Source organism: Cervus elaphus, chromosome 9 (genome assembly GCF_910594005.1).
Source record: "Cervus elaphus chromosome 9, mCerEla1.1, whole genome shotgun sequence".
Lineage (NCBI taxonomy): Eukaryota > Metazoa > Chordata > Mammalia > Artiodactyla > Cervidae > Cervus > Cervus elaphus.
Window position 1 is genome coordinate 93895006 of NC_057823.1, and position 24001 is coordinate 93919006.

A 24001-nucleotide genomic window follows, 5' to 3' on the forward strand; every position below is an offset into this window, starting at 1 on the left:
TTCCCAACGCAGAGATCGAACCCAGGTTTCCTGTGTTGCAGGCGGATTCTTTACCGCCTGAGCTACCAGGGAAGCTCAGGGATCTAGAAACAGATGTGAAAGCATATTTATAGTAACTTGTTTAACTAGGTGCATTCTTGAGTTCTAGAAGTGAACATCTTGATATATGCTGGGGAGCCCAAAATTTATAATAGAAGAATGGGAAACAAGACAGATAAGAAACTGGAAAATAAAGACAAAGGAGACTATGGGCTTTATAAAATAAGAAGAGGCAGTAGAGAAGTTATGTCTAAACCTTCAAGAGTTTAAATAAATTATGGCAAAAACACTTAAAAGAGTTTATTTTCAATTAATATTTAACAAGAAACTGCATGTATCTGACTTGCTATTAGATTAGAAATACAAAAGTTGTTTGGCCTAAAATAAATGTAAAAACATATCATGAACTCCTCTGTTTTTCCAAGTCCTTATAAACACTTTAGGACCTTCAGTAAATATATATTCAATTAGATTCTGCACAGAAAAGTATGGGGTTTCAGATGATTATCTGAATAATTCACATAAGTGAATTAACTAGCTGGAGAGGTCTTTTGCAATGGAATAAAATTCTTTAGATTTTAAAACAGTAAAAATCATATTAGGTGATTAAACCTTTTTATATTTTTAGGCAGTAACACTGAAAATTGCCACCTGTCAGGCCTTTGTCTTTAGAATGAGATCTTTCTTTTTATTTCTCATCTACATAATATCTACTCATTCAGGGGTCTGCTCCTCATCTTGGCACCTACCGCAGGATCTCGCAGGATCTCAGATCCTGAAGGCCTGGGAGAGAAACCTTACAGTCCAAGTCTGAAAGCTCCTCTAGGACTTGAAGCTCCCCCCCCCCTGCAACCAGGTGGTGATACCGACCAGGCATCAATGGCTCCAGTGATGGGGAATCACTACTTCCACAGGAATATTCTGATCCATTTTGGGGCAATTACAAATTAGGGGGAATGCTTCTTTGCCTTTTGTCTCTCTGGAGCTTTTGTCTAAGTTTAAATGAGACAAGGGGTGAAAATGAGGGATAGCACCTGTCACTGAGATGATGTGGTTCGTGTTCCTCACCTGCTCTCTTGCACTGGAGAGTGTGGATGGCTTGCTGAGCATCTATTCTATTCCTATTGTATCTCTTCCTGAAACCAGAGAAGCCACAAAAGCCAAAGTGGCATTTCCTGACTTCTTTGCAAACTGGGGTTGCAGATGTGATTCGGGTCGCATCGATCAGAGGTATCTGCCTGAGATCTGACACTAGAACTCAGTTCTCCGAGAGGGTGAACGGCTCACAGAGTGAGCGGGAGTGGTGTAGGCTGTCGTCACAGTGCCTTCCCCACAGGCTCATGTGGCAAAAGCTGCAACATCTTGGGCTCTCTCATGTAGCTCTAGTATTAACCCCTGGAAATCAGACTTAGAGCTTGTTTTCTTAGGCCCTTCCTGCCTCCAAAGATTCTGTGATCCACTAAAAACTCTATAATAAATCCCTTTCTGATGAAACATGCTAGAAGGAAGTTTGCTCTCTGGATTGAACCTTGGTCTTTACTACTCTTACCAACTCCTAACAACATCCTTCCCATGACAGGCTTTTGGATAACTGACCAACAAATCAATTCAACATCTTCCTTTCTCTAGTAAAGGTTAGTGGCTACAGTGACTAGATCTGGACTGGCATCCTTGCCCCGCCATTCACGAGCTGGAATGTGTGTATGTGTGTGTATGCGTGCGTGTGTGTTGATCTGGACAAGTTATTTAACCTTCCACACTTCCATTTGCTACTTTGTAACAGGAAGATAACAACAATACCTAATTAGGTTTCTGTAAGATTAATTGTGATAATCCTTATATCAGGCTTAGGGTAGTGTCTGACACATGATAAGGGCTCAAGAAACCTTAGTTGCTACGATTACCGTCATTATCATTTTCATTGAGCTAGTTTCAATGTCCTTGATTCTAAAACACCAGATATATCAACCGAGGATGTATTCTGGTTAGCTAGTCAATGTCCTTCTTTAAAGAGTAGCTTCCAAAACTGAATTCCCACCCTAGGATGTCTGATGAGCCCAGAAGTGGGTATCATTTCAACCTTCTCCTCTGATTCAATGTAACAAAACTGATGTAGGTATAATTCACTCTCATGGAGATTAAACTTGATTCAAACTCAAAGACTTTATTTTCTACTGTTAAATCAAGATATCACTGTTTTTACACAGGCAAGCCTTTTGATTTACACTTTTTAATGTTCATTTTGCAGAACTGAGTCTATTAGTTAAGTTTGTTGATTATATATATGTATAATTTGTACATTATATATATAGTATATATGTATATAAATAGCATACATATTGGTCTGATATATAATGAATTAATTATGCCTCTAGCAAGTTTGATAAAGAAGCAGTCAATTACCTCCTCAAAGTCAATAGTCAGTATGTTGAACAGGCTAGACCAGGGATAGAGTGCTGCATTCCTCTGCGTGGCATTCCCATTGCCATTAATCCTTTAATATAATCACCCTTTGGGGTGGCTCATTTAGTCATTTATGAGTCTAACCACACTATCATGTCACCCAAATATCCCTGCAGTAGGATTTTATTTCAAAAGCCTAGTTAAATCCATCCTCTCTGTAGTATTTCCCTAATCCACTGTTCTAGAAAATTCATTTCTTATTTACACACCTATATCATAATGCAACAAAATATATAGAATAGTTTAATTTTAAACAATGATTCTAATGTCAAAAGCATTTCTTCAAGCACTGGGTAAAACCTTGGAGCTAGCCCTCCAAGCCAAATCAGCAATTCTCTATTTCTTTACTCAAAGGATCATTTTGTAATCTTATTTCTACAGAACTCAATTAATTATTTTATAGCATTTCTCTTCCCCTCATTTCCCATTGATAGTGGGACCACCACTTTTTCAGCCCATAGTCCTTCACCTCTAGAGCATATCAAACCCAATTATTAATCTCTTTTGTCATCCCACCTAGTCTTCCAGAGCAGTATCTTCTAGCCATGTGACCTGCATATGAATCACACATGATTTCTGCAATTCCCTGTAAAACACTAGTTCAGACTCAGGACTCACCAGCCCTTATGCTAAATTAACATTTTAATTACTCTTCTCAAATATTATCAACTGTTTGGTTTTAGAAGAACACTTTTACATTTCTACAATCAGAATATGATTTAGCTTTTTAAAAAGTAAAATTACTAAAGGAAGCAACATTTATTTCTATGTGCAATATGGTGTCATAAAGTATACTATCTGCTTAAAAGTCTTCTACAATCTTCGTTATTAAAAGGCAAATAGAAACATTAAGTTATAGAAAAGAAATAGAGCATTCTTGGGAACTTTATAACACATTTTGTGTAAAATTTTGATTTTATGTTTCCAGAACTATAGTTTTAAGATTTTAAGATAATGAGAATTTAAAAATTAAGAATGATATCCACAAATAACTCCCAACCCCCAAGGGTAAATTAATTTACCCTTGATAATTCACAAATATAAAGGAACTCTGTTGCATTTTGTATATAATACTTTCAATGGAACTATATAGCGTTTAAAGGACATCTGTTTTCTCTTCTTCTATGATAGGTTTTAAACAGTGATCATAAACTCTAAGACTGCATTTATCAGATATTATCAATGTTATTAAATGTGATGATGTCTATGAAAGACCTATGCTAGTAAAGATTCAAACTGCTACAATTCTATAAAAGAAACAGCAAAGCTACATCTATTCCAGTAAAGCTGTCATATCTGAAGGGCCACTCAAACAACAATGGCTTCCATCTTATGCAGTTTGCTTGAGTAACCCACAAAAGTTAATTTTTTAAAAGGATAATATCTTGGATGCATATGTGTTTGGCATTTAGTATATAAAACTTTCAAAGACCAGACTTGCCTTTTTCTGTACAGCTAGCTTTTCATTTTCTTTCTCTGAATAGACCCATAATGTTCAGGGAAAATATCAAGAATAATAAATTCAAATCTCTGTATAAAATATACCTTCATGACACACTCAAGCTGGAAATCACAGGAACCAATAAAAATGCAGGCAGCCTCCTGATAATGAGGTCAGAAATACAAATAAATTTACTTTTAATGAAGACTGGAGGCACAGTAATCAAAGTGTTAAAATTCATTTCATGCATATCTCCTTTGCTTCTTAGCTGATATTTACCACGCAATCTGTGAGAAAGTAGAGGCCTAAGAAGCTCCAGATAAATGGCTCAATTAATTGTACAGAGGTAGGCTTCTTTGAGCTGAGCTGGAGCTGTGAGCTCTTTATTAAAAGCACTATTCTGTCGCCCATAACCTTGTTCCTTGACTCCTCTCTGGTTTCCAATTTAAACAAGTCCCCATGCGGCCTGCTCTAAAGGGCTTTGTCTCCCCGTCATTGTTAAGAGAGCTGAGGCATCCTGGAAGTGTGAAATCAGACCTCATGAGTTGAACGGTTCCCCAGGGAACGCCGGACTGCGCAGAAGGTCAAAGTCATGGGCCGGACCATCTAAAAGTGTCTGATCGCCCGTCTGTGACGCAGCAAGTTGGGGGTGGTGGGGGGTGGGTAGGGCTAGACTGAAGAGGACTGAAATTGAACACATCTTAATTAAAGCCCACAGACAGCAAAACAAAATGTTTTCTAGGCAGCCTGTCAAACGGGGCTTAAATTTAGCTCTGCTAATGAATCTGAGCTGCTAACTGTTATTTCTTAAGATAATAAGACTCTCACGGAAGCTGATAAAAAAACTGTAGCATGTCTTTTTCTGCTGTTTTGTTACTTAAATATTTTCCAACAATGAAGACAGTTTTCCTAAAGAAAAACATGGGAAAAGTCTATGCAAATAAAGGGGTAGTAAACATCTCTCTTAATAACTAGTAGGTTTCCAGACTCCGGGGGCTGGGGAGTCGCAAGTCTTGATGTGCAGCCTTGTTCCGGAAAAAGATATGCTCATTTAGTGGGACTGTTTCAATGACAGCTCTGTTAATTGTAAAATTCTCTCCCTCTCTTCCTTTTTTTCCTTGCTCTCCCTCTATTGTTTCCTGAAAGAGATGTGCATTAATTTGAGAGATCAATTCACCTGGAGTGAAGAAGTTTTATATGAGTGTACCTTTTAATACAGTGAAAAGGCAGAGCATCTTTTGAAAGGGTTTCACAGTTCTCCCATATCAGTGTTTCTGAAACGAAGTGCCTGGTATCCCTGGGGAGGCTGTGACCTCTTCCTCAGGAGCTCAAAAAAACAACCCAAGGGAAAATGAAGGGGAGGGGCTGAGGAGAAGAACCCTTTTCTTTTTCTTCTTTAAGAACTTGAAAGAACCAAGAGGCCAGGTCTAAATACTCTGCAAAGAAAGCCTCACTCAATATAGAAGACTTTAAATGTTCAGCTGAAAGCAAAAATTAGGCTCTGTCCAAAGAATAATTAGAAGCTAGGAAAGACATATTCCAACATACAGTGAACTCTTTCCCACCACCAAAAAAACAAAAAAATTTCCCCCTTCATTGGTCTTTCTCTCCACACAATCTGTCCAGTTTCAAGGAATACTTGATTTAGCAGTAGAATCTTCCCCAGTGAGCACAGGGCCAGTCGGAAGAGTTTGCTCTGATGGTCTAGAGAGACATTAACCTTTTCACTGGGTACTTGAAAGGTAAGTAAGTTGTACCACGCAGTATTTTTCAGTGAATCGAACTTTTTCCCTCCTGAAGAATTTCACTGACCAACTTTGAAAACCAGAGTGCCACTTTCTCAGGCTGTGAAAGGCTGCCCACAATTTGACTGAAATTTCAATCCACTCTTGTGCCTCGCTCAATGCATGTGTATGTGTGGGAGTTGTAAATGGAGGCCTTAACCACCAGAGTTAATCTCTTTTTTAAATCTGTATTAACCTTAATGATTTGAAGTGCACTGTCCAACACTGGGCCATTGAGACGGAAGAAAAAACTACCCTCAACTATCAACAGTTTATTAGGGGCTTAACTGAAGTGACCTACTGTAGTAGCCTTTAGCTGAACAAGGCTATAGGCTTTTTGTGGAAAGGAAAAGAATTGAGCGTTTCATTAAAAAGTAATTTGTGCTTTATACTCACTCATTCAAAGAGAGTCTCAATTGCTCTTTATTCACACAGAGTTAATACAGTATCACAATGTTTCTCAATGAATGTGTTGTAACAAAAGAAAAATTTTGCATTTTGAAAGGAAAAAACTCTTTGTAACTGCAGTAAGATTGATGGCTACTTAAAAGATTACAGCATCTCTTTTCTAGTGCTCCTGCTAAATGATGAAATATTGTAATTTAACATTTTTTGCTTAAACTGTGGATGTTTAACTTGATATTCTGGTCATTAAAAATATTTTAAGAATTGAGTGAAATTGGTAAAATATAAGTTTGTGTTGCTGGACTTGTTGGGAAAAGTGTTTGGAAACCAACCAAGTATCTTATGGCAACAGCCCCGTTTATATCAGCTCGAAAGTATTTTTTTGCTCCACACAGAGAGCTATCAGTGATTTAAAATCTCCCCTCTCCATCCACAACAGTCCTAAACGGATGCTAATTTGAGCATTTGTAGACAGCACCACTGATTCTCTTCCTTTCCTCAAATTGTTGCTAAGTATCTTGTAGAGCCATAGTCAGATTCTCCACTGAGAGGCACAACATATTTTTAAAGTTCTACTTTGAAAAAGCAGGAGGTAAAGTATACAAAGAGCTTACTGGTGCCCCAAATTCCATGCTAAAGACCAGGAAGGATCAGGATATATTTATATATATGTATTTATAGGTATGTATGCATTTATCGTTTGCAGAAGTAAAGACTTTAAAAACAAATGGCAGAATATTCAGACATCTGACTTGAATATATGGTCCTCGGTTTTGGCCACCATCACAAATGTCATAAAGACCACAAAAGGCCCAAGGGTGAGCGAGGTCAAAGACTGAATTATCCTCTTGCCCCTGAATAGTTCAACATCTCTCTTGTTCAATTCAGAGCACATTAGATTATAAGGTCAGTGTGGAATGAGGAATCATTAGATTTATATCCCTAAAACTGGAAGGAAAAAATGGAGAATCTGTTATTTAGTATTCTCCAAATTAAAGTCCATTTTATCAGATCAAAATTATGTCTCACTGAATCCCTAGGGAAAAGGTGATTGCTATTCACACTAATTTACATAGAACCATTATGAAAGAAATATACCTATTTTCTCCAGCTTCAAGAGAACATGTACTTTAACTTGCATAGTGGCATATAGGCCAACTGGGTTCAAGTAATTGGCATATTCATGAAGTTTCAAAAGCAATGACAGCTTCTCTCCAAGAGACACAAACAGATAATTATATTTAACTTGTGTAATGGGCAGGTATCTAAACTTCTGAAGTAAATGGGATTTGAATTTTTGTATAAGAAATTATTGTACCCACTATAAATATCCAGGGATAGTTCTTAACACTTCGATGCTAGTGGTAGGAGCCCGCCTGCCAGTGCAGGAGACACAAACAGACCTGGGTTCGATCCCTAGGTCAGGAAGATCCTCTGGAGAAGGAAATGGCAACCCACTCCGGAATTCTTGCCTGGAGAATCCCATGGACAGAGGAGCCTGGTGGGCTACAGTCCACGGGGCCGCAAAGAGTCGAACATGACTGAAGCGACAGCCTGCACGCACGCACACGTGATACCCTCTGATACACTTTTAATTCTAGTCTTTTTCTCTATCTTCAGATGCTTTTAGCCCAACACTGGGTGCTCCCCTCCACTGCAGAAAATACTCAAGAAAAGTGAAGATGCCTCCTGTGATGGTGAATGTCACTGCCATGAATTTCTGAATCTACCTGCTGCTGGGAATCAAAGGCTGGCCAGAACCTCTGTGGTGTAAAAGCAGCACTGAATTCCCCTTCTGGTCTTTAAGTTCATGTTCAGAGTGAACCAAAAAGAACAGACCAGTTAGTCAACCATTCATGTTGACTGTTGGTTCTAATAATGAAAGCACATAATAAATAAAGTCATTTTGTCCAGATTAATTTGATTACAATCACACACAAAATAAAATCGAATGTGAATAAACTTGGTGTTCACTAATTGTTTAGTACAGGAAGCCAAGTCAGTATAGATGCAAAAAATTACAATCTTTTCTCCCACTATTTTCAGGTATGCCTATTTTGAAATAATATCTGACAATTGTTATTATCTGCTTGGTTAAAAATGAGTTGATAATACCCGCCATAAAGAAACTGTAAAGTCCCAGCATTTTTACCTTTATCATACAATAAACAGTCACTCAATACTATGCAAATATTAAAAAATTTAAAATATTGTCATTTTGGAACAGACATCTGCTATTTTAGTCTTAAGGCATGTGATCTTTTAATTAGGTTTTGATTCTGTTCCATTAATTAAGGGCAGCAGTGACCATATAATGAGCTTGCAAACCCTCATTTGGTAGGGAAAGTATATTTCTCCCTTTCAAATAAGTTAGCTACCCTTTGAGGGTCAACTTGCTGGCCATTCATAGTGGTAAGCGTATTTCTACAAATTGTAAGTGGATACTTTCTTTCAGGAACAGGGGAGTTTGCACAAAAATCGGTCAAGTCAATCCTATTTATTGTTCATCTTGAGATGGACAATTTAAGGAATCATATAAATCCTCCCAAATCCTATGAAATTAAACAGTAAGTAAATGCTCACATAGCTATAAATTCAAAACAATCATTCTGGAAAGTAATGAAATAACATGTTATAGAAACATCAGTATCCAAATCAGGAAGCTTTAAGACATCATATTGATTTTGGCATTTTTACAGGCCTGTTTCTTGGTTTTCCAGGCCTGTTTCTTGAAAAAAAGTTTAGAACAATGTAGATGTTTAGTTTAGATCCAGAATTATCTCTGAGATGTGCTAGTGAATTTGGACAACTAAAGAATTGGATTGGCAACACAAATACCAAAAGTTCATTCCAAGTAATTGAGTGTTATGTATCTAAAATTTTCAGCAAACTATGTAAGAGATTTCATGCATGCATGTTTGAGTTATCAGTGTTGATGCTATAATATCATCTGAGGGAAGCTGATACTGTTTTAAGAGAAGATACATCATTACTACCCAAAGACACCAAAATGACAAAACCTGAAAGAAATATAAACACTGTGTTGACTAAACCTTGGAGAAGGCAACAATTCAAAGCTGTTTTCATTTTTTATTATGTTACCCTTCTTTTAAGCAGCTGAGACAGTATAAAAATCAGGTGGATAGCAAATCTTTGTAAGATCAACACACTTTACATTATTTACTTTGATGATTCAGTCAGATGAAATGAGAAGTTCACTCATCAAACTGTATAGACCTGGCATGCTGCTTGATACATAGGCAAAAGGAAAACTGCGTTTCTTACCTGTGACATCAGCAGCCATTAACCCTTCTGCTCTGATCACTTTCACTTGGAGGAAGCCCACATCTTTCAGGTTGTGAAATATCCGCAACGGGCTCTGAAACACCCCAAAGTCAGTATTAGAAAAGAAAGGTCCTAAAGCATCTCTAGGAGTGCGCCGAGAAAACACCAAGCGCTATGGTTGATCTCAGGATGCTGCTGAAATGATCCAAGGGATATTTGTGTTTCTTCAATAAGGATGCCCTTCTCTGCCATCATGAATGTGTACACATATGCATATACATTTGTGTAGATAATTATTGCTATGTAAGTAGATTTTTTGAAAGAATAAAAAAATACCACAACATTGCTTCTCCATAAGTAATTAGCAGTAGATAGTGAACAATCAATTATAAAATATGACATGTCTGCTTTCTCCCATCCATCTCCTTTACCAAAGCACTCCAAGAAATCTTTCATCTACAGGCATGATGATCTGGAGACAAGTGATTCTTAATAGGAATCTTAGATTGTTGGATAAGTAACAAATACACTTCAGGCTTTGGGAGTAAGAAAGACAACATTAAATTAATTATTTTTCTACTATATTTTCTCCTTGGTGAGCTTTGGAAACTGTAGGTGCTAGATGGGGGTTAAAGATTATTTTATAATATTTAATTCAAAAGGTTTAAATGTTAGAAAATACCTCATACCTTTCAGGTAAAAGACATATATAATCTTTTAAAATAAATCAAGGTGATTGCTAAAAATCAATTCAAAAATGATGGATAATCTTTTCTTAAATTTGTAAATTTATCTGTCATTGTAGTAGGTATAGAAGTATAGAAATTTTGATAGAAGAATCAGACCCAAATGCTAAAACCAATTTAATTTCATGAATTAATAGTGCCAGAGTATGAATAAGTATAATACCTAAAGGAATTAAAAGAAGGGATACCAAGAAAATAATTCAGAACTCTCACGAACATAAACAGAGAGTAAAATCAGCCAATAGAACATGATACACGTTTGTTCTGGAGAAGGAAATGGCAGCCCGCTCCAGCAGTCTTGCCTGGAAGATTCCATGGATAAAGAAGCCTGGCGGGCTACAGTCCATAGGGTCGTGAACAGCTGGACGTGACGACAGGACACACACACATTTGTTTATTTGCACTTCAATGCAACTTTCTCATGGCAAAAATCAGTATTTTTATTCAGTAAATCAAAGGCACTGCTTTATAATCATCTTTAATATGCTTTAAAACTGGAAAGCATAACACAGTTTCACATAAGAAAGTCATCTATTAAAACGTTACTAAAGATCATTCCCATCTTTGTACTGAGAACGTGAGAATCCTGAGAGGCACGCGCTTACCACGATATGAACGTGATCAGCCCTGTATGACTAGTCATTGTTTAGACTGAAGCTCTGACCTTGGTATGCTGAGAGGAGGAAACAGATAGATGTGTAATCTCATAGCCTAACTTTGCAAAAAAAAAAGAGTGTTTACCACAAGGATTAACTCCTAATCTTTTATTGTTTTTAAACAGCTGTTTATCACCCAAACTCTCTTTAAGCTACCCAGATGACAGGGTTTAATAAAAATGCACTTCTCTCTCCATTTAAATTCCTGTAAATTGAGGGTTTACGAGTGAAATGTTAGACCGAGTGTTATAATTCAGAGATCTGTAGACACCTTGTCTTCCTAAGGTGGTAATGATCAGGTGTGGGAAGCTGCTTCTTATCTCAGAGTTTACGACTGTTAAAGGCCAGGTAAATCTCCTAATCTAACCACGGAGAGGAGTTTTATCAAAAAAGGTTCCTGTCCTTTAATTTTTAGGAACAATTTAGACCAAGTCTCACTGTGACTGAAGCAAGTCTCTGCAGTCCGAGAATCATTTTTATACCGGTAAACTCACTGCAGAGTCACACTGTTACCGGGACTTCAGCTCCAAAGTTCTGTTTTCCATGCAGAGGGGTAATTATTTGAAGGTTTCATTTTCTCCAGTCAGCTGACAGTCAGTAATTTATGGCAAATTTCAACTGTTTAGGCCAGCAACACATGGATTATAATAAGAACTCCAAGGGGGAGAAAAAAAAAAAAAAGAAGAAGCAAAACACGTAAATATATCAGTTAAAAAATATAACTTTAAGGAATACTTCATCAAGAGGTATTCCGGCCTTGTTATTTATGGTTATTTTAGAAGGCCTCTAAACCAGGACGGATTCTGAAGCCAGAAATTTCCATAGCAGAGGAATCTATGATTTGCTGTGAATCCTTTCAGCCCTCAATAGATGGGAAAAGATTGAAATGCTCTGGAGAGGAGTCCTCTTTATTTTTTTAATGAAAGGCTGTATAATATATTTTCTCTATGGCTGCAGCAGCTGTCAGGAGAGCATCTCAGTTCAGCTCTATTACGGGAGAGGCAACACCCCATCCTATGGCATCGGGATGCTCTGAGGGGCCAGCGCTGATTGACAGCTTGTCACCGTGACGTCTTATTCCATCTCTGTTATGGAGAAAATTAATGTCACACCACCAGCCTTATGACTCGCTGTCATCTTAGAACCGCTCACCTTTTATCAATGCTCTAAATAACATTTCAAGCCCATCGTCTCACGGTGGACAATCCGGTCAAGGGACATTAAATCAGATGACTGTGAAATGTCATAATAAAAATGGAATGCTAACAACTTCTTCTCTAAACTAGCTCCTCTGGTTTTTAAACTGTGACAAGGGGGAGCAAGGGTTTAGCATCCCGGTTCTGAAAAGGTCATCCAATCGCTCTCGGTCTACTACCCATTACTATCCGCCCCCTATTGACCTTCCCTGCTTTCCTCCCTCCAAAAAGGAGGGGAAAAAAAAAATAAAAATGGAATTAGCCATCTTTTCAGAACGTGGTGATCAAATAATGGCTCACACAGTAATGTCTTTAATTTGTGGGGCTTCAATGCTTCACAATGAACCGCCGAATGACAGCAAGGGAGAGCCTTTTCAGGGCTGTTTCATGCAAGAGTGGGGGCAATCCACTTACTTTCCTCACCACACCCAGTGCTAACTCAAATTCTTAGGTTTAACCTAAGCTTAAAAAAAAATACGCAAAGTTCTCATTGGAAAACATATGGATAATTCTCCAAATAAATTCTCTTTTATATTTTTCTTAAAAACAATGATATTTCAGACACCATACAGTATTCATTCACTTTATAACCTATCTAATAAAAATGAAACACTCTAAAACACTAAAATATAGGTGTTTGTCTTTGTATTGCTATGAGTAATCATAATAACATGTGCTGTACTATGTACACTAGCTTCTTAGCAAGTATGATTCTAAAGGGAGATTTAGGCTTATCTTGAAATTCAGGGCTAAAAAAAAGTATATTTAAACTTGGCTCACTTTTGAGTATACTGAGCATAATATAATTTGAGAACTTAGCTGGGACATCCACCTACTTTACATTTTATTGACATAATAGCTAATATTTGAAAGAAGGGATAGAAACAAATATTCAAATTCTCAGTGGAAATGGCTGATTTGAGGAATTTCATGTAGCAAAAAAGGAAAAAAGAAATCAAGAGTAATTGGATCATTTCTAATTACCAAGCCTATCGTATCATACTAATACATGGGACTGTATCAAATATTAATCCACAAAATAAAATATTATAATACCTAGAATCATTTTTATATTAATATGTGAATTAATTTCTTTACAATTGTTTTAATTCATGAGGCTCACTTTGGGGAATAGGAGAATATGTCTTGGTGGGTACCAAAACATGAAATAATTTTCACAACTGCAATTATATATTCGAAGATGCCATACAATACCTTAGGCGCTTAGGTGTTTTAAAAATATATACTATTTAGCCTTGCTAAGTCACCTCTATTAAACTGTTTATGATAACACCATTGGTGGGTGAGTTGTACAAGCATTAACAGACAGCTGATTCAGTGGAGATAGCCAGAATAAATTTGCTGAAGTGCACATCCAGCTAATCTGTTTGAAGAATATTGTAGAGCATTAGTACCAGCACTTCATGTTATCTGCACAGCCTGATAAGGTACATCTTTATTAAATTCAGTCATTGGAAGGATGTCAGTCAGCAAACAGGAATATTTTAAAATCTAAAAAGAATTAAGCAGTTCTTTGTTAGTCAGAGCTTGGTTTCATGACTGAGAGTCTAGAGGAGCCTCCTAAACACCTGGCAGCATTGTACAATACGAGCTTTGTAATTTTAAGTGGAAAAGCGTTTTTTTTTTCTTCTTCTAGCTCCATGGGTACTGAGACATTCACTTCTTCAAAGCTTCGCTGAGAGAGAACGATGGAGTAAGAGCTCCCCTCTCTGTTGATTCACGAAAACTACAGGGTGGGAAATGCATACTGTGAGGAGGTTGGGAAAGAGACTTGGTCGTCATGTTTGGGCTTGGTAAAATTTGAGAAGGATACTTAGTGACTCATTCTGCCGCCCTGTCACCCTACATCTGATCCAAAGGTAAAGAAGCTTCCTCTGAATTATAGTTCACATTCCATAATTACAAAATTAAAGGGATGAAGTGAGGCTTTTCTAAGCAGCTGAAAAAGAAAATGATTTCTGTAAATATCCTCTAGTTATAAAAAGCCTGTTAGGTGCTCAGTCACGTCTGATTCTTTGCAGCCTCATGGACTGTAGCCTGCCAGGCTCCTCTGTCCATGGGATTCTCCAGGCAAGAATACTGGAGTGGGTTGCCATTTCCTTTTCTATGGGATCTTCCGGACCCTGGGATCGAACTCAGGTCTCCTGCATTGCAAGCAGATTCTTTAACATTTGAGCTACCAGTGAAGCCCCTACTTACCAAGCTACGAGTTAAAAAGTTAAGTGCCGTTAACTCCATTTCAAATGTATAAAGACAATGAAATTCTAATTCCAGTGACAAATAATCAATGAGCTCACTTTACAGTAGTCTTGTGTAAACCTGACTTTCCATCATGGAAGGTTACCCTGTGTGGTAAGAACGCTGAGGAGAACCCGAGACTCTAGAACTGGCTCTGGAAAAGACTGGAGAAAACACCTGGGGTCTAGACAGCCTCGGGTCACCCAAGTGCTTCCGCAAAGATCCGCATGGTATTTGCACCTGCCCTGCCTTCTGCTGATTCATGTCAGACAGCTTCTGCAGATGTATTCCTGTCACTCCACGTAAATTATTTACAACCTCATCTAGTCACCCCTGACCCTGAGGGAGGAGGGTTACATACGTACATATCGCTTCAATATTTCCTCGCGTTCTTTCTGGTCCTCCCGGGAGTTGACGGAGAGGTCAGAGATGCTGACTGTGGCCGAAGCTGTCAGGGTGACCAGCAGTACCAAGTGCCCCTCGCCTTCTTCCAGCTGCAGCTCCAGCTTGTGTGTCTGCTCCCTACTGAGAGCCGACAGGTCAATCTGGCACCTAAAAACAAATGTTTTGGATTAGCAAGAGACTTTTTTTTTTTTTTTGCCTCATCAAACAGTGGAGGTGCAGGCTGCTCAGAGCTATGTGAAAAATAAATCAATGGAAATACCATTTGAACCACTGGAAGCATATGCCTTTCATGTCAGCTGACTTCACAAAATTCAGACTCTGGCTATTTTAGTAACTAATTGCTTATTTCTTATAAGAGGCAAGAGTGTGCTTATCTGATTTGATTACTACTCATCGTCACCACATTTATAAATCAGCGAGGGCTTTCCATCCCAAGATGGCCCGGATGAGTGAGGCCTTGCTTGTAGAACGACTAACATGAGTTGTCTAAACTACCAAGAGTCTGAACTTGTGTTACACTCTAAAAAATATAGGTGTTTTGCGGTTGTTCAAAAATGCTATTAAGCAGTGAATAGATCATTACTATGATGATGTCATATGTTTTACATTTTTAAAACCATGTCAGTTTATTCACAGAACGCGACATGAATCTAAATTAACAGATCCTCTGAAGACATCATAGCTCAAGTGTTACATACAAGAGTTGTCCTAAGAGAGACTTTGTAATAACGTTTTAGCCCGCACTCAGTATGCCACCCTCTCAGAACTGGACAAATTCTTTCATAAAAACGTCAGTTGATTTGGAAGAGAAAGATACTGTGGTGACCACAGGCCAATAAACCGAGAGAAAGGGGGCAGACATGACTAAAGGACATTTAAAACAGGAAATAGCCAATGATAAGAATGAATGTGGTAACGTCATAAACAGAGTGGTCAGCTATCAGGGAAGATTAAATTTTTGCCCCTTCTTATTCTTCACTCTATTTATTGTCTACTATTTTGCTTTTAAGTTAAACTTTTATGAATAGGGCATCAAACCTGATGGTTGGGTTCAAACACTTCTTTAGTGTGAGTGATTTTAGAAATAGAATCAAAGTTTCACATTTACTTGTTTTATTTTTACCTATCAGAAATGACACGAAAGATATCCAGACTAGAAACACTTGGGAAGAAGAGGAATATAGATCTAAGAAATGAAGAAGAAAAGAAACGCCCTGGTCAGTGACAGAGAATCTGTATATGCTAGATGCTAACTATCAAGAGAGCAGGTTATTAGGGTCTGTATCAAGTCTGGAAAACATCTTCCTAAAGTTAGGATGTACATCAAGTAACCTCATTGTTTCTGTGAACAAAACATCCATTTCAAAATACTCTCATGCTGTCTCCTTAAATTCTAAATGACAAAAACCCACATCAAATACCTTATTTAATATTCAAATTTTAATTGGAATTAGTTCCTAATAATACTTGGAACAAATTGAGGGTTAAAAAATGCAACAGTGAAAGACAACTAATCAAATGTATTTTCTAATACAAAGGAAAAACATAAATTTGATTTTCTACAGATCTTTCCAGCATCTGGCACAGTGCCTAACCTACAATTTATTGAATGTGAGTGAATCTTTGGACAAGATTGAGAGTATGACACTAGGGAATTGAACAGAGATTACAGTTCACATAGTACTTTTGGTTGGATACAGCTGGGACACAGAAGGGTCTTTCACTCACTTTTATCATGTACTTCCAGTCCTGATCATGCCCTATTCCTTTGTATGATACTGCATCTCTCTTAACTTTGAAACTTTCTGGAGGATTTCCTTCTATGCCTATTACCATTTTTTGTTATTGTTATTGTTTAGTCACTAAGTCATGTCTGACTCTTTTGCGACTCCATGGACTGTAGCCCACCAGGCTCCTCTGTCCACGGGATCTGCCAGGCAAGAATGTTGGATTGGGTTGCCATTTCCTTCTGCAGGGGATCTTCCTGATACAGGAATTGAACCTGTGTCTCCTGCATTGGCAGGGGAATTTTTTTTTTTTTGAATTTTTTTTTTTCTTAAATCACTGAGGCACCTGGGAAGCTGGTCATTTAGATGTTGGCCTCCTCCTGATTTACATTAGAGTCATTGCATTTAATTCTTTAGAGTTAGGGAAGGTGTTCTAAAGATGATCTAGTCTAAGAATTGCAAACTGGCAAATGTCAGATCAAACCAGGTCGATGGATTTGCTGTTTTTATTGTGCTAAAAGAGTTTAGAATTTAAATAAGCTTAAATACAAATGCCTCTGAGTTACTTTCCCCAATATTTTCATTACAGCTGGACTATTTCACTTAATTCTGTACCTGGTTCCAATTATACCAATATACCATTTATAACAATAGGTATAATGATTTGTGATTCTCAAAGTTTCCTTAATTTACCAATGAGGAAACCTAGGTCCAGAGAAGTTACCTGAATTAATGGAGATGCACAGTCATTAGCAGAGCCAGACCTGAACCTGGGACTCTGGAATCCAAGATCTAGGACTTTTCCTTAACCGGTCTGTCATTATTATAATTTTTCATCTTGGAAGTTTGTGTTGTGTGAGGTGGTTTTTACTGGGTATACCTGGATTTGTTTCGAAACAGAAAAATTATCTGTTTTTAAGTGCAGAAGTATGTTATTTTTATGCTTTCAAAATATGTATGAACAAGGGAAGAAGGCTGCAATTGTTCTTATAAAATAATAAATGAAGAAAAGCTTACAAATTTAATGTTTAAAGTTATGGAACTAATAAAATTTAAATTATCATTACCCATTTATAGGAAGGATTATACCTTTCTGCTACAACTAGATTTTCAATATTGGGTATATTTGGATAAATAGTCCCAGCCCTGTCCTATATTTAATGTTTCATAATTTTGACTTTAATCATTTTAATATAGAAAATACCTATTTATACAAATATTTTGATAAAAGAGTAAATGAATTCAAGATGCATTTTGCTAGATGAGGTTACTCAGATCTTCTATTCATTTAAAAACTCTGCTCAGGAGCATTCCTCAGATGCCATTTAAGACAAAATGTCTCCCAATAACTAAGCAAAATTGTCCTGCTAACTTGAGGATAATGTCAGCATTACAGCATCGTTGATATCTGCATTAAATTGGTATCAAATCAAACTATTGCTGGAATTCAGTGGAGAAAAACCTTTTGCTATCACTTTGTAGTTATTGAATAAATGTGTACAAAGATGGAACCCCTGCAACATAATATATTGTCAAGTGAATTCAGTCCTAATTAACATTCATGGGCTAGTACTATGACTTGAATGTTTGTGTGCTGTCCAAAATTCATATGTTGAACCCTAGTGCCCAGTGTGATGATATTAAGAGGTGAGGAGCTTGGGAAGTGATTAGCTCATGAGGGTGGAGCCCTCATGAATGGGATTAGTGCCCTTACAAAAGAGGCACCAGGGAGATCTCTCATCCTCCATCATGTGAGGACACAGAGGAAAACAGCAGTTTATAAACCAGGAAACCAGGTGGAAAATTTGCTGCTGTCTTGATCTCGAATGTAGATCAACCCCTAGAACTGTGAGAAATAAACTTCCATTGAATATAAGATATCCAGTCTGTGGTATTCAGTTATAGCAGTCCAAAAGACAGATTCACCTGTATTTGGCTTGCCTGTACTATTATGGCCTCAACAAAGGAAGGATGTGCTATAGTTTGGTTACGGAAATACTAAATGACCATTCAGATGGTTCAGAATAAGCAAATGTTGATGGTTTTATATTGTTAAGAACATGAAAATGCAAAATTTTAAAGTACTAAAGCAAATTCATGAAATCCCAAAATACATACACAGGGAAAAGAGCCCAAGTTTGGGCATCAAATTCCCTTGGTTTTAGCCCTCCATCTATTACTAATTAGTTGTATGACCTTTTCTAAGACAACTTATCCTCTTGAATTCTAGTTTTCTTATCTGTGATATGAGGTAATTGAACTAGATGAACTTCAAGTTCTCAAAAACCTCAAATTCCACAATTTGTTACAACTCTATCCATGTTTACACTTGTTTACATCTTCCTTTTGGCTGGATAATTCACAAGCTGGAATGAAGACTGCTGGGAGAAATATCAACAACCTCAGATATGCAGATGATACCACTCTAATTGCAGAAAGTGAAGAGAAACTAAAAAACCTCTTGATGGGGGTGAAAGAGGAGAGTGAAAACGCTGGCTTAAAACTCAGCATTCGAAAAGCTAAGATCATGGCATCCAGTCCCATCACTTCATGGCAAATAGAAGGGGGAAAGGCGGAAGCAGTGACAAATTTTATTTTCTTGAGTTTCAAAATCACTGCAAATGGTGACTGCAGCCAAGGAATTAAAAGACACTTGCTCCTTGGAAGGAAAGCTATGACAAACTTAGCTATTAAAAAACAGAGACATCCCTTTGCCGACAAAGGTCTGTATAGTCAAAGTTATGTTTTTTCCAGTAGTCATGTATGATGTTAGAGTTGGACCATAAAGAAGGCTGAGCACTGAAGAATTGATGCTTTCAAATTGTGGGGCTAGAGAAGACTCTTGAGAGCCCCTTGGACAGCAAGGAGATCAAACCAGTCAATCCTAAAGGAAATCAACCCTGATTTCCATTCATTGGAAGGACTGATGCTGAAGCTTCAATACTTTGGCCACCTGATGTAAAGAACCAACTCACTGGAAAAGGCCCTTATGCTGGGAAAGCCTGAAGGCAGGAGGAGAAGGAGGTGACAGAGGATGAGATGGTTGACGGCATCACTGATTCAAAGGACATGTGTTAGAGCAAACTCTGGGAGACTGTGAAGGACAGGGAAGCCTGGCATGCTGCAGTCCATGGGGTCACAACTTAGCAAGTAAACAACAACACATCTTCCTTTTTTGTAATTCTGCATATCAAAAAAAGTATGAGAACAAACTCATCTTCCAGGTAATGAAATATTATTCCTCAGATGTATTATGCCTCCACCCCACCAAAGAAAAAAGTCTGAATGTTGATGTAAGAATCTAATCTCATTTCAAATTGTCCTCTAAGGAGCACGGGTTGGGGGCTGCATCCTAGTCACCATGGATGGAGGAACGGTGAAAAATGGGGAGTGGATTCTCCCCTTTGCTTCAAAGAACAGCTCCTCTCACATCTTGTTTTATATCTGGGTTCTCGATGGAACTCCTGGGTGGGTCCTCAGCTGCCGGCTTTGTCTTAGCTTTGACTTTGACTGGGTCTTTCCAAGGGGCTGTTCCTCATCCTACGCCTGTGACCAGTCGACTGGGTGTGAGTCCTCAGAGGTCTTTCATCTAGGACTGGCCGAGGACAGTCAGAACTCTCACTTGCCCAAATGGGCTGAGTGCACCCCTTGGCTGTGCATCTAGGCCCAAAGGCTACATGCCCCAAATTCCTGGCCTCTAAGGCCACTTCTGCACTTGGATGAAAAGCTGCACTAAGGAGTATGGATGGGATCTGGCTTCCTGGTCAACCGCTAAAGAAACCAGATGAAACCACAGTTTTCTCCTTATGGGGTGAACTTATCAATGGCATAGGAGATGGCAAGGTAACTCCCCACAACTTTCCCTTTCTCACAAACCATTCCAAAAGCAGGATTCTCCATCTTGCCTGCCTGTGCACACGTGGTCAAGTGCGCACAGCTGCTGAGCAACCGTGATGTCCCTGAAACACTGGGAACATGGCCAGCCCAGTAACATATCACTGTGAGTGACTCTCTAGTCTTCTCTGCATCATGTTCTTTCTCTCTATCTCTCAGTGCCTGGGATTGTACCTCTCTTTTAAGCATGAGCACCTCATCACTGCTTCAAGCTCTGGGTCCTAGGGAACCTGTGAGTGAAGCTGCTCAGTCGTGTCTGACTCTGCAACCCCATGGACTGTAGCCCACCAGGCTCCTCCATCCATGGAATTTTCCAGGCAAGAGTACTGGAGTGGGTTGCCATTTCCTTCTCCAGGGGATCTTCCTGACCCAGGAATCAAACCTGGGTCTCCTGCATTGCAGGCAGACGCTTTACCCTCTGAGCCACCAGGGAAGCCATAGGGAACCTGGCCTCATACAAAAACTATCGACATGATTCAATCCTGACAGTTACAGATATCCAAAAGGCAAACCTGACGTGTCCCACTCCTGGCTTCTCACCATCTATGATCCTCCACAACCCCCATCAGCTTGGGTGTTTATTTGTTGATTTACACTTACTACTTCAGTAATTCCTGATTGTCTGTAATTCTCCCACTATCCATGCTAAAGCTCACCTGCCTCTTTGTGTTTGAAGGAAGCAACCCCATCTACCTGAGATGATGTATCTAACTGTCTTTCTCGGCTAATTTTTAACTAATTCTCATGGCAATAACCAGCAGTTGTCTTTTTCTGTCCATCTCTTGGTGCAGCTCAAGGGCAGGCACCTAACACAACACCTGGAATACAGCTGGTGCTCTGTAAGTGCTAAAATACTTACAGAGGAGGAGATGGAGGTTCAGAGAGGCCAAAATTCTACCCATTTTGATAGTGGCAGAGTCAGAATCAGCACGCAGTTTTGCTCATGCTACCATTTCTATATTGTCTTCCTAGAAAGTGGACTGATTTCTTTTCAACACCCATTTATTAACTATTTATTTATATTAAGTGCATTATGCATCAGGCTTCTGTTAAATTTGAGGGATTCAACCCTTTCTAAGCCTTGTGATTTCTCACATCCTTATTTGCAGAACTACCACTGACCCAGTGTGTTGTTTGAGTGAAGTTATTTGGCTTCAGAGTTTATGTCAGGGATTCAGAACATTAGAGTTTTAATAAAGTTGAATTATTCATTAGTATTGTGATATTAAGCAAGTCACTTAAACTTTTTATGCATCAGCTTTCCTCATTTATGTGATAGAAACAATAGATGAAAAACTACTTTGAAAAGATGAAAGTGCTATGTAAACACTATATAGTTTTATTATCTCATGTGCCTTAGTTTCAGAGAAGGCAATGGCACCCCATTCCAGTACTCCTGCCTGGAAAATCCCATGGACAGAGGAGCCTGGTGGGCTGCAGTCCATGGGGTTGCTAAGAGTCAAGACACAACTGAGCGACTTCACTTTCACTTTTCACTTCCATGCATTGGAGAAGGAAATGGCAACCCACTCCAGTGTTCTTGCCTGGAGAATCCAAGGGACGGTGGAGCCTGGTGGGCTGCTGTCTATGGGGTCGTACAGAGCCGGACACGACTGAAGTGACTTAGCAGCAGCATGCCTTAGTTTGATATTGAACAACTTTAGAATTTACTGTCAGAACCGAACTCAACTCATCAATCAATAGAAGAATCAAAAGAGACTCAAACTGAAAGAGATTTGAGTGCTACTTTCTTTCATTCCACAAATGGGAAATTGAGGATCAGAGAAATTAAGTGATGGTTTTTAAAGACCTCAGAATGGGAAATTGAGGCTCAGGGAAATTAAGTGATGGTTTTAAGACCTCAACCCCCATTTCCTGACTTCCATAGCTTGAAAAGCTTCCAAAACTTGAAATTCTTTGCACTTTTTAAAAACTATATGTACTTACTTAGCCACGTGAAAGGAATACATCACAGTTATTTGGTGACATTTCCCCCTAAGTTCAAGGAGAAAACTTTCAGTATTCTTATCACTTTTTTCTCACCACCTTTCCATCCGCCATGCCTAAACCAGTCACCAACCAGATAAAAGTTTTGTGATTAGCACCAGTGATGTCCATGTGAGGGGCAGGAAGTAAATGTTAGGCTTATTTGGATGCATTTATGTATTTTTTAATTTAAAAATATGGCAGAAAATTAAAAAAAAAATAAAACTAGGATTCAAGCTTCATAAATATTTTATACATGCATTCACACTGGTGGCCCGTGCATCGGGTATGTCACATGGGACCGGCAAGTATCTTGAGTGACGAGCAGCAGCCGCATGACATGGAGGAGCTGACAGTGACCCCTGAACTTGTTGACTGGCTCCCACTGAACTGCAGTCCATATGACGTGCCCTGTGAGGTGGATTTACAGATTATAGCATCTAGCTTTAACTGAACCAATCCTCACAAAATGGACAATGGCCTTAAAAGATACCAGTCAGTTAGGAGGTTGGGATGAACACATACCACTACTATATATAAAATAGGTAATCCACAAGGACCTACTGCAGAGCTCAGGCAGCTTCCTCAGTACTCTGTAATAACTATTGTGGGAAAAGAATATGGAAAAGAAAGACATATGTATATGTATAACTGAATCATTTTGCTGTACCCCTGAAACTAACACGACATTGTAAATCAACTCTACTCCAATATAAAATAAAAATGAAAACAATAAAAATCCCTGTAAAGAAACTGTGGACTGAAGATAATGCTGACTAAACAAGCATAAGGGAACCAACCAAATGATGGACAAGACGTCCAGCATTGACACCTTTCCTCCTCACCCAGCTCTGTGTCAGCTACATTCTGATTCTGATTCACAAACCGGGGGTGTGGCATGACCAGGTCTAACAAGAACTCCGCCAAAATCAACTTTAAATTATCAGGAAGAATATCTGCAACAGAAATTTATACCTCTTCTAACAAGGAACTTCTAAGGGTGTGTTGTGCCCTGAAGTACTAGCTCATGATATTACGAGGCCATCCAGATAAGAGAACATTTAAAAACAAAGCCTCGCAAACTAGTACAGCCGCTATGGAGAACAGTGTGGAGATTTCTTAAAAAACTGGAAATAGAACTGCCATATGACCCAGCAATACCACTCCTGGGCATACACACTGAGGAAACCAGATCTGAAAGAGACACGTGCACCCCAGTGTTCATCGCAGCACTGTTTATAATAGCCAGGACATGGAAGCAACCTAGATGCCCATCAGCAGATGAATGGATAAAGAAGCTGTGGTACATATACACCATGGAATATTACTCAGCCGTTAAAAAGAATTCATTTGAACCAGTTCTAATGAGATGGATGAAACTGGAGCCCATTATACAGAGTGAAGTAAGCCAGAAAGATAAAGAACATTACAGCATACTAACACATATATATGGAATTTAGAAAGATGGTAACGACAACCCTATATGCAAAACAGAAAAAGAGACACAGAAGTACAGAACAGACTTTTGAACTCTGTGGGAGAAGGTGAGGGTGGGATGTTGCGAAAGAACAGCATGTATATTATCTATGGTGAAACAGGTTACCAGCCCAGGTGGGATGCATGAGACAAGTGCTCGGGCCTGGTGCACTGGGAAGACCCAGAGGAATCGGGTGGAGAGGGAGGTGGGAGGGGGGATCGGGATGGGGAATACGTGT

At 38.7% G+C, this 24001-nt stretch overlaps 1 protein-coding gene across 11 annotated transcripts in view; it reads right to left on the minus strand.

The window, feature by feature from the left end:
• The window catches only part of MCTP1 (multiple C2 and transmembrane domain containing 1), a 560075-nt gene that overhangs the window by 174782 nt on the left and 361292 nt on the right, over window positions 1–24001 (minus strand). For all 11 annotated transcript variants that reach the window (XM_043913616.1, XM_043913624.1, XM_043913620.1 and 8 more), the window contains 2 exons: window positions 14640–14826; window positions 9418–9511 (listed from right to left, as the gene is read on the minus strand). In XM_043913616.1, coding sequence (XP_043769551.1) covers window positions 9418–9511; window positions 14640–14826 — 281 coding nt within the window. The remainder of the gene's footprint in view (window positions 1–9417; window positions 9512–14639; window positions 14827–24001) is intronic.